This window comes from Biomphalaria glabrata, chromosome 3, assembly GCF_947242115.1.
Source record: "Biomphalaria glabrata chromosome 3, xgBioGlab47.1, whole genome shotgun sequence".
In the NCBI taxonomy this organism is placed as follows: Eukaryota; Metazoa; Mollusca; class Gastropoda; family Planorbidae; genus Biomphalaria; species Biomphalaria glabrata.
The window spans coordinates 42,294,764-42,307,046 of record NC_074713.1 but is presented as its reverse complement, the minus strand read 5'-3'; the positions used below and the strand labels follow the sequence as shown (position 1 = coordinate 42,307,046).

At 32.2% G+C, this 12,283-nt stretch overlaps 1 protein-coding gene across 1 annotated transcript; it reads right to left on the bottom strand.

The window, feature by feature from the left end:
- Nucleotides 1-2,982: 2,982 nt before the first annotated feature.
- On the bottom strand, nt 2,983-11,753 carry LOC106055382 (pre-mRNA-splicing factor 18-like). Its single transcript, XM_013211610.2, has 10 exons — nt 11,514-11,753; nt 7,666-7,770; nt 6,852-6,929; nt 6,466-6,576; nt 6,213-6,365; nt 5,907-5,975; nt 5,615-5,755; nt 4,180-4,251; nt 3,817-3,972; nt 2,983-3,439 (listed from the first exon to the last, which is right to left on the bottom strand). Exons 1-10 carry the CDS (start codon nt 11,577-11,579, stop codon nt 3,350-3,352), a joined length of 1,041 nt encoding a protein of 346 aa, XP_013067064.1. The 5' UTR covers nt 11,580-11,753; the 3' UTR covers nt 2,983-3,349.
- Between the last annotated feature and the right edge of the window lie 530 nt (nt 11,754-12,283).

Below are 12,283 nucleotides of genomic sequence, written 5' to 3'. Positions count from 1 at the left end.
TGGTTTTGTTTTCTTTTGTCTTCTTGAGTTTGAGCAACATCTTAAGCAAAGTTTGCCACAATTCGTGAATGATTGCCCCTGTTTTTGGGCTATTTGATAGGGCAGCTTTCTTTCTTTCCTATTCTCTTGTCTTCGTTCATTTTGCTTTCTGAGGATTGTACCAGCACGCAGATACTGCCTCAATGCTGTCCGATCTAGTGCAATTTGTTCCCACATATTTTCAATGATGCCTGTAGTTCTCGGAACTCGCTTGCTGACGTTTAGTCTTGGGCCTCCTTAGAGTCAAAATCCAGCTCAGCATTGTGGATGTCCTTGAAAATGTTTCCGTCTGGTATGCGGTTAGACATGTCCGAGCCAACGTAGTCTCCTCTGTGTCAAAAGTGTAGCGGTATAGATACTGTGCTTATTGGGTAGACACGCTTGTAGGTTGCATGGGCAGGACTCCTTCTTGGCATGGCTTTACTCTTGTACCCTAGTGGCAGTTTCCAGTTCTGGCAGACTTGCTTCATACCAGTCTTTTTTTTTCTCTCTAAAAGACCAGTGATGATGTTTGTTACATCATATATTTGCATGGGAGAAAAATCTATTTTAAAGAACATTAGGATATGATATAGTCTACTGTCGTAGTCTGTTATTAAACGAGTTCTAAAATGCTGCCTATCTACTAGGCCTAAACATTAATAAGACAGTTCTTTACGCATATAATAACCATGTTTATTACCTAGAAAATAGTGAACAAATAGATGCTATCTTACTAGATTTTTCTAAGGCTTATGACAAAGTTCACCCCCATAGTTTGCTTAAAAAATTAAAATATTTTGGCATTAATGGTCCACTGCATCAGTGGATTAAAGATTTTCTGATAGGGAGAGAACAAACTGTAATAATAAATGGCTCTAAATCAACACCAATAACAGTAAACTCAGGTGTACCTCAAGGAACAGTCTTGGGTCCACTACTATTTTTAATTTACATAAATGATTTACCAAATTGCATTACTTCAGGAACAAAAGTCAGATTATTTGCAGACGATTGCATAATATATAGAACAATAAAAACAACACAAGACACAGATATTTTACAAAGAGAATTAGATGAATTACAGAAATGGGAATCAAATTGGAGCATGTCTTTCCACCCAGAAAAATGTCAGTTGTTAAGAGGAACAAAAAAACTAAAACGAATTAATTCCACTTATCTTATTCATGGCAAACCAATAATACAGACTAAAAACGCAAAATACCTAGGTGTAATAATAAATTAAAAACTGTTATGGAATCCACATATTGATGAAATTATTAAAAAATCAAACAAAGCATTAGGATTTATTAAAAGAAATTTCTATAAATCAAATAAGAACATAAAACTAAAATGTTATTTAACCTTGGTTAGGCCAATAATAGAATATGCATCCTCCGTTTGGGACCCCTCAACTCAAGAAAACATTAAGAAACTGGAACAGACACAAAATAGAGCAGTGAGATTCATAACAAACGAATATTCACATTTGACTAGAGTAACACCTTTAGTAAAATCACTAAATTTAGAAAGCCTTCAGGACAGAAGGCTCAAAAGTAAAGTAGCAATCATACATAAAACACTGAACCATAATCTTCAAATACAAAAACAAAATTTAATAAAATACTCTGAAAGACACAAAGATAAAGGCACATTCCTCATCCCATATGCTAGGACAAATTTGTACAAATACTCCTTCTTCCCTAGTGCTATTAGAGCATGGAATGGGTTGCCTGAGCTAGCCAGGAAAACCAGTGACTTGGCGGAATTTAAGTCATTGGTTGGTATGCATGACTGAATGCATGACGCGTAGGACGTGATCATCTTCTTTTTCGAAGTAACGTCTGTGTTATACAAGATAAGATAGATATGCCACGCCTTAAACTGTCGCGTCATTACTTTGTCTTATAGACCTATAGAACTATTTGATTTATAAACCGGTGCTTGCAATGCTTGTATATTAGGGTTATTCATTAAGGTGATATCTGTGGGGGATACTCTGTGTTCGATGTTTTCGTATCCTCCACGCAGAATCGACTCTTCTCGGATCCTTTCAAAGTGGGCTCGAAATCTGTTCGGAGCACGCCAGACTCGTGTTTCTCAAGGAACCGATAACATTCCTTTATTGGCGGAGGCGGAACCCAATGAGACCTCAATAGACTTAATTTAATTAACCGTAATTGGCCCTAATGGATATGTTTTTATGGTTGTGTCTAATATGTCTATAGGCCTGTCACAACACATCTACCCTCTACATGCTCAGGCTATGTTATTTTCTAGTTTTACCTATGCCAGTACTATCAATTCATTATATTCTTGCTGATGTAGTCTGAATGGAACATTTCACCCATAAACATTTAGTTTTAATTATTTTGTCCATCACCCGATTTCAAACACTGAAAGGATTGTTAAACCACACCACCTTTATAATAGTAGTAGGGTGTAATATGAATTAGCAGCAGCCTTATTTAAATGTGTAGATTAAATAGGACTATCTATTTTACTTCAGAAATTACAATTTACTAGTGAATGTTCTATATCAGCAATGCCCAAAATACGACCCGCGGGCCAGACGTGGTTCCATCAGACCCGCTGAAATGTGGACACAAAGTGGAGAAAATCCTCTACACTGTTGCTAACATTTTAAGTAGCCATTTTAAGTTATTTTTTTGACTTGTAAAAAACCATAGTCGTCAAATGTCACACTAAATCCAGGGGGGTTCTGGTAAAATAGTTTCAGAACAATTTCATTTCGTTTTTGTAACTTTTCGGTCATGTGGCCCGCGAGACGAGTGTTGGAAATTAAAATGGCCCGCAGGTCGAATCGGGTTGGGTATCACTGTTCTATATCAATCATGCAAGAGTGAATATTCCATATCACTCGTGCAAGAGTGATGTCCAGTATCAGTCGTGCAAGAGTGAATGTTCTATATCAATAGTGTATTTCATAAAGAAAACAGCAAGTTTAAAAACATGTTTTTAAGTTAATCCCTTTTGACTCCCAGTTACAGTATTTGTCATTAGACTGTGTTCTGGGTAATTCCCCTCACTTGGATCCATGTCCATCCTGCCATCTGTGCTTCTTGTTTTACTGAACTCCATGTTTGATTTTGTCTCTCAGCCCAAAGGCTTCCAGTGTAAAGCCTGCTGTGCAATATTTTCCAGGCATTGGACATACAATGTAAAGAAGGATAGAAAATATTAGATTTTAAAACATAATGACTCTTTAATAATTGGTTAACTGTACAAAAAAAAAAAAAAGGAATCAGAATTAATTTCACAGATCTGTCTAAAAATATAGTGTCATTAAGCAAAACTTCTGAATGGTATTTCATTTGTTAGTTGTCCTTAAATAGTTATAACTTCTGGATGGATCTGTGGGGAAGAGGTTCTGGCACTGAGTCATTAATCTTTTTACAGCCTGAAAAGACACAACTATTATTAGACTCACCTAAATATAATGTTGCAATTAAAAAGGAAAACTAAAAAATTAATAGAATGTTCTTCACAAAGATTCAAACCCAGGACCCTAGGGCGCTTAACCACACAGACATAAGTTAGGACTGGGCAGTAATTTTTGTTTTGCTTTTACTGATTACTGGTATTATATCCAAACACTGTTGTTTTTATTAAAGCAATTCATAACTAACAAGTCTAGACTTATTAAATTTTTCATATGATATATTGTCAGTATTTTGTCTATTAATGTGTGTTTTCATGTTTCAACATCCACATAACTTCAAATCTTAACTTTGTTTTTTAAAAGTTTATTAGTACAGTAGAGTGAACAACACTTGCCTGAATATATTTTCTTTGTGTCTCGTCATTAAGCACATGAGCAACATAGCGAGATGAAATCTTTTCACGACCAGTACGAGCATGAATGCCAACCATAGTTACACCAATGGGCCAGGGTGCATTGCCAATGGCCATTTCTAAATAAGAATCATTGGCCTAAAGGAAATGCATGAACAATGATTATTCAAATTTAGGCACAATATAACTTTGATGTAGGAATATTACATTAAGAAAATTATGTTGATTTAAAAATGTATGTAACATAAATATGATTTCCAACCCACCATAATATGATTTGCTGAAAATAACAAAACATTCAAACACTAAAGTAAACAGTTTGATTATTGAACAAAATTAAAATACCTTAATGTAATTGCGATCCATCATATGTTGAACTATTTCTACAATACTGCCCAGCAAGCCTTCATCTACATCCTAATGGATACAAATAGTCAAAGAAAAATCTTAATGATGTCCCTTTAATAGCAAAAATATAGTTATTGATAAAATGTTTAAACATAATAAATAAAGTTGTGTTATATAGGTTTAATCTTAGTGGAGATGTGAAAATGAAGTATAAACCAACCCAACTTCTCATTTCATATCAGCGAAAATGATATGTCAATAAAATTGTGAAAATTTAAAGTTACCAGAATTTGGCACATAGGGAAATACTTACCATAACCATTAGCTTAGGTTCAAAAACAAAATACGTTTAACATTTTGAGTAGAAAAAAAAAAGTGAATTGTACAATTGTTAGCACAATCCAAAGTTGAACATCATACAGTTTTTACAATATTATTGACAAGTTTGCTTTAATATGTTTTAAAGTATGTGTCCTCAAGTTGAGTTGAATATGTCCTCACTTGTTCAAGTAGGATTCAGCAGCTCTTCATATAATATACTTCAGAATAAACAAAGCACAAAACAAGGAATAAAATTCTATATACTTTAATCTTTAAATTTACTTTCTTGATAGGTAGCCAAGTGGTTTTTGCCTAGTTTAGCAAACAGAATCTACACTCTTCTACTAAACTGTGTCTCTTTTACAGTCTTTTCTAAGCCAAGTCTTTAGTAAATCGATCTAGAAATGGAAATGCCTGCACTTTTTCCATTCTTATTACTATAGTAATTATTTCCTTTTTCTCTGAAAATCATAAAGACTCATTTCCAGGTGTACAAAAGAAACAAGATCTGTTTTACAAACAAACAAAAAATGCTGTTTTTTAAACTTCAGATTAGAACATAAAAACAGTGGCAACTCTGTAAATTAACTGAAAGGGTTTGTACCAATAAAATTATCTTATATTATCTTAATAATTTAATGTATACATGACTGTTAACAAACCAAGATCAGGGCATCATTAAAATAGAGGAGTAATGCTATTTTTTTTATTGAAATGGAGGAACAAAATATAATTTCATCATACTCAAAGTAATTTTTGAGCATGTATATCTTAATGTTCTTCAGAGGTGTGGAACATGAGCTTTGTCTGAGCTGAACGACTGGTGTCAGAAATAGTTTCTTGGCATTTTTTACACAAAACAAGGTGTTAGTAATCAATAATTGCATCGCAAATGCTCGCAAGGACGCTTAAACATAAAACAAGCCAGTCAATTTGATTTTAACTTTTTATGTAATATACTAGGTATAAGACTCTTTAAACAACAACACCATGTATTTAGACAAAAAAAATAAATTAGGGCTGTTATACAAGACTACAGAATGCTTTTAATTAATGTGTAATGCACTAAGGACACATAAAAACATGTGAGCAATATCAAAATAGAACATACCTTGTACTTTAATTTTCTGAACAGAGGTTTGAGATAGGAAACTGTCTGTGAATGTGTGGCGCTGGCCATTTTACCTTTTATTGTTCTCTTGTCTTCTTCTGGTCTTGTGTTCAGCTGCTCACCCCACTTTTTAAGGACAAACTAATAAAAAGAAAGCATGTTATATTGGCCTATAAGACTGATTGTTTTCTACAAGTATCAAGTTAAAATTTTTTTTTTAAATAGCAGGACTATCTGTACACATACACACATATGAACAATAAAATAATCAAAATAAACAAAAAAATCAAACCTTGAAAAACCTTAAAACTATTTCATGGTCCTTATCTTTATCACCTTGACCTAGTTCTTGTCGCATTCGCTACAAATATACCAGCATATGAAAAATGAATATAAAATTAGACATTTCCAAAAAGAATAATGATAATTTTTAGCAATAAATTAACTTTTTTAACATTTTTATGTAAAAAAAAAATGTTTCAATATTTAATAAATAAATAGAAGCCAATTATAAAAAAAAAAAGTAGTAATACATTTGTAACAACAAAATGGGGGGGGGGGGGGAATTAACTAGCATCAGTAACATTAAGGCACTCACAGCGACATCTTCAAGAGTTGTCCCATCATCCTTAACAGATACATCGTTGGATTTGTTTTGATCTTCTTCACCAGTAGATTGAATTATTTCATTCAGATAATCCTGATCCACTTTTTCCATAGCTGCTTGGAAGTCATTGGAATAACCTTCATTCTGAGTAATAACAAATCAGTAGTTTAAATATGCTCACTAACATTAAAATAAAGCAAAAAATTGTTTTACACCAGAGCTTTAGTAATTTGTAATTTCAAACCTTGATGTCCGGCTCTGAGGTTTCTAGTTTCTTCAATCTTTTATATGCATCGAAATCATCCTCACCAAACAACCGTATGGGTTCATTACGTTCTCTGAGCTTTCTAATTACCTAGTGCAAAGATACAATTTTAAAATAGTTCATATATTAAACAAACTTCTAAAAACTCCCAAACAAAATAACAATTATTACTTTCATAAAAGTAATATATAAACAATACATACTTTTAAGAAGAATTGATATATTTACTAAACATTCGATAAATAACTTGACATTACTATGATTACATTCAATATTTCTTCAGCACATGGTGCAGAAATGTGTTATTATGTCTAAAATTTAAAATAGATAATTAACACATACAAGCAATAAGCTTTAATAATTACCTCTTTCCTTGGTAATAGGGAGTGTCTGTCTGATTTAACTTCACCATTGACTTTAAGTCTGTCTTCACCATCAGCTATCTATAAAAACAAAAACTAAGTATATAATACAGTAAAAGATATCAAATCATATATAAAAGAAAGAAATGTTTGTGTTAAAAATCTAATTAGGAAATTCTTTAATTCAACTGCCCAATTTAAAGATGTCACTCAACCTTTTTTACAAAGCTTATATCAACTCACTTTGTATGTCTGGTCAAAAGTTTGAACACGTTTTTTCTCCCATTTCCCAATCTCAGATCAAGTTAAAACTTTGCAAAATTATTCATTAAACCTGACAAGACATGAATCAATCAAAAATTAAACAATTAGTTAATTAATTGTTGGTGATTACGTTTTGAAGTTTTCTCTCCCACTTCCCATTCTCAGAACAAGTTGAAATTTTGCATATATTTGATCAATTAACAATACACGAAACAATAAAAAAATTAACCAATTAGTTAATCATTTAGTACTAATTAATTAATTTTGTTTATATAGCCAAAAGGGAGATAAATTTTCAGATAAATAGCAGTACTTAGCTTTTTTTTTTTTTTTTTAGATAAGCTTTGTTTTTTTAAAAAGTATTCTTGCTTTCTACTTTCTTTTGTAGCTCTCATGGGAATGTGTTTGATTCTAATTGGTCAAATATTTATAAATGTATCCTGAGGAGTTAAGTGTCTTTCCATGTAGATTTGTACAATGACAATAAAAATATTATAATGTCCTATAAAGTCTGCATCTTCTTATCAATAAGCTCACAAAACCAGGCACTCACCTGAGCAGTATTATCTGACTTGACTATACTGCTTTGTTTCTTCCAATACTCTTCAGCTTGTTTAGTTGCCAACTCTGCTCGCTTAAAGTATTTCTTTTTTGGATCCTAAAGAAAAAAAGTTTTTCTTATAGTTATCATTATAAGTGTGCTAGTAAGGTAACTTTTGTGTTCAAATTTGTTTTTAAAGAAGTTTAAGTAACAGGCTAAAATAATGTCTGATGGGTGGGGGAGCAATATTACCATTTGTCTACAACTAGAATATAATGACAAGTGTGATGACTGAGTGGAAAGATACTTAAGTGCTCAACGTTTAAATACTGGTGGAGGGGCAGAGTTTTTTTTTAAAAGTAGAATCTAACTCTAACTCAATGAGCCATGGATCACTAGCAGTCAAAGGGAACAATATCAAATATAATAAGAAAACAAGTTAAAATAATATTTAAAAAATTAGGGCAACATTTACATTGTAAGATTATTGTTATACTAGGGGCCAGTGATTAAGTTTAGTCAAAGGTAATTATAAAATAACTAGCGTTGTCCACCAGCTACAGTCATTCATTCATTCCCTGGTGTTCTAAGATGTCCCTAAACCAATTCTTTTGAAGATTCAAACATAAGCCTACCTTTCATACTCTTCAATCACTCCATGTTGTTACAAAAAGCAAAAAATGTTGGCCTAATTGAAGCGTACTTTTACATGCTCTCCCACAAATATTCTTGTACCATGAATCTTAGTATTCCTGATACTTGTGCATCGCTACATTGACATAGCTGATCTAATAAGGTGTATGGTGTTTTTTGTTTTTTCTGCATCCTCCAATGGAACGGCCTGCAATATAGCATTCCCCCCACCCCAAGTTTTTTGGCCTGTGAATCCTAGAATCCCTTAGCTCCTCCCACCCCTAAGTCCTACATAAATTCACAGATTATATGCAATTATATATCTAGATGTAGATCAAGCTCTTTTAACATACCTTTTTATGCTTAAGTTATTACATGCAACTACTACTACAACTATTTCATATTAAGGGTGAAAAAAAAAGTTAATATCAATTTGTTGATATAAAGTGTCTACAATCACAAGTTAAATGTTAGAGATTGTTGTCCAGTGCTTCAAAAAATAAAAAATGGAGGAAGAATCGTTTTGTGCTATTAAACATCTGTATCAATTTGTTTACTTAATGAAAATGCATTGAATTAAAAAAAACAACAGAAGATTGATTTTGGAAATTTGAGATCTTGCCATTTCGATCATGAAGAGTGCTTTGATGTGCTATCTTCATTTGTAATGTAAGCAATAGAATACATGTTGAGTTTTTTGGGGCACACAAGTGGGCAAATCAGTTAATTTGGCTTATATTTCTGTGATTACTATTAGACACTTTACCTGCCATACCTTTTAGTGTTGAAATTTTTGTTATGTCTTATATGATAGCAGCCATCCTTGTTAGGTCTATCCACTAAATATAATATATTCTAGAACTAGACTTACTGGACTCTTTACTATACTAGATGATTAGATAACAAAAAAATCTGACTACATTCCAAAACAGAGCTCAAAGAAATAGTGAACGGTTTTCTAAAAACTCATTATCCTAGGAATCAGTGGATCAGAGTTTTACACGGATGGCTCATCCCATAAAGCCACCACGAATGGAGGAGCTGGAATACTCATTGAATGGCCTGATTTAAACTAGAAAAATCCATTGCAACTGGAGAGCTCTCTGACAGCCATAGATCAGAAAGGGAAGCACTAGCACTAGCTGCAACCATGCTAGCAAATCATCCAAGTACCCCACACAGTCAGATTGTCTTTCTAACCGATGTGAAAACAACCCTCCAAAGCATGGAAAACTCTTATTCCTCCTATATAAAATGACTCAGGACAGCACTTACAAAGCTCAACAACAACAGCAAAAAACTAATATTCAATGGATACCAGCACATATAGAACTAGAAGAAAATGAGAAGGCTGACACACTCAACAAGAGTGGGAGAACAAACTCACAAATAAATATTGCACTCTATGCAGAAGAAATGAAGAAACTAATAGCAAATAAAATAAATGAGAAATGATCACTCATCCAAATCACAAGAAAGATGATGCCTATTATAAGCTATCCTGACAAGATCAATGCCTAATCTTTCAACTCAGGACTGGACACAACAGAATGTGACAACATATGTACTGAAAGCTCAAAATTAGAACCAGTGCCCATGTGGAGTATCACCAGAGAATGCTGACCATGTCCTTCAAAACTGTTCTCTTTACCAAGAGGCCAGTACAAGACACTGGCCCCAAAACACCCCAATAGAAAGAAAACTATATGGAGAGCTCCCTGATTTGGAAACCACTGCACAGTTCATCTCATATAGTGGCCTAGTCATCTGAACGCTCCAACATAAAAATGAGAACGAAGAAGAAGAAGATGATTAGATCTAGAATCTATATGACTATATCAGTATATATCTAATCTACTACTTAGTACTCCAAAGTCTAGTAGATTAAGATTATCTCAACAGTAAAAAAAAAAAAAAAAAAAAAAATGTTAGATAGCATTAAATTTGATATAGACTCTAGTGGTTAGACTTTTAAGTTAGAGTGAAAGTGAACAAATTAAGAATGACAGGAGCTACAGTTACAGATTACAAAGTTGTCAGAACTCAAAAGAGTCCAGTGTTAACAGATTGTGAGTTGTCCCTGACTAGATCTAGATAGATTTAGATATATATATATTTCTAGATCTAACTCAAATAACTGTCAGGCTAGAGTCAGTAGAGTCTAGAATCTAGCTCTATCATCATATAGATTTCTAGATCTAGTGCAATCTGATAGAAATATAAAAAAAAAGTCTTTTATTTTAAACTCTATTAGATAGATGATGATGTCACTGCAATGATATCTAGTGCTAGTTGATCAACTTCTCTGACTAGACAACTAATATAAAATTTAGTTAATTAGGTACTATATATTATATTAACTACTAGATTTGGATTCTAGATGATGAAATCTAAACTAGATAGAAAATAGATCTAGAATTTAAGAATAGATCTACTTGACTACTTCTCCAAAGGTGTACCTAGGACTTTGCCAACATTTGGGGCCCCAGAAGGCTTCAGTGCCGCCGCTTGACCTCTTTGGAGGGGGGGGGGGGGCTGCTGCATTTTGCGTAATATTTAATGTAAAAAACACTCCTCCACCCCTCCCCCACCTCAGCTACACCTCTGTATTTCTCTCTCTAGATTTAGAGACCAAGTCTAGACAGTCTAGATTTAGATTCTAAATATATTATTAGATCTATATAATATTATTATATATAATATATTATTATATAATACTAATAATAGATTTACATGGTAGTCTCTAGAACGGACTAGATCTAGCTAGCTAACAGGTAAGTCTTAACTTCTTAAGTCAAGTATAGTTGAATAGTGTATCATCTGTATGAATATGATAGATCAGAATATGATCAGATAGTATAAGTATAAGATAAGTATAATCCATACATATAATCAATTATAATCAATATATTATAATCATAATGATAGTAAAACTACTTATCTATATACTATATAATATATAAGTATATAATATAATATACTACATTACTACTATACTAGATCTATAAATCTATATTAGTATATACAATGTACTTTATGTACCTCTTAGCCTTAGGCTTAATGTAACTTACTCACTCTAAACTCATTTTAAATTTTTATCTCTTAGTTTAACTTAAGCCACTTAGCTTAAGGCTAAGGAGTTTGACTTTATTAAGTTAATTTATAAATAAGTTTAGTAGTCTAAGTAGTAAAGTAGTAGTTTACTTAAGAAGTTAAGTAGTTCTTACTTTTAGTAAATTATTTTCTTCAAGCTGACGCTTTTTTCTTTCTATTTCAGCTTTAAGTATATCCATAATCAATACATCTGAGCCTAGACTAGAGACAAGTAGATCTAGATTCTAGTTCGTAGATATCGAGACCTAGACTATAACTATAGTATAAGATAGATTAAGTAATGTAGATCTGGAATCTAAATCTCATTTGTTTTTTGTTTCTTCTCAGTATATTTAAACCGGATGTTGTTGTTTTTTAAATGACATCCTGTTATTGCCAGCTGTATGTCAAAAACAAAATGCCAATTTAATAGATTCTAATTACCGAGTACATATTTTAGTAAAATGAAAAGAAAATTTTATAATGTAGATCTACATATTAAAACGAAAATAAAATTGTAAAACACACATGAGATAAAATTGATTAATTAGTAAAAATTTAAATCTTTATCTATTAGCAAAGTCCGATAATCTACCATAGGGAATAGTCATTAATCATTAAAGTATTCAGAAGATTATCAAAATTGTATGCAGATAGATAAATTAACTTTAAAATAAGCGCTAGTCAAGCTCTTGATTTAGTAAACTTTTTAAAAATTAATTGGGTGAAATAAAAAGTTAATGTAGAAGTAATTATTCTGTGCTTTAGATCATAAATTGACTAGATCTATAGTGTATATATAATAATATAGCTAAATTTCTTATGACTGTCTGTTAACGTATATATACGTACCAAACCTACATACCCGTATCTTAATCGTTCACATATCACCCCCATTCTTCAA

Bases quoted from the DNA above. Each gene is read 5' to 3' on its own strand.
- LOC106055382 (XM_013211610.2), bottom strand. From the start codon at position 11,579: ATGGATATACTTAAAGCTGAAATAGAAAGAAAAAAGCGTCAGCTTGAA. The intron at 5,976-6,212 runs GTGAGTGCCTTA...GTATATTTGTAG, and splicing joins CAACTCTTGAAGATGTCGCT to CGAATGCGACAAGAACTAGG. The intron at 3,440-3,816 runs GCAAGTGTTGTT...GTGTCTTTTCAG, and splicing joins CACAAAGAAAATATATTCAG to GCTGTAAAAAGATTAATGAC.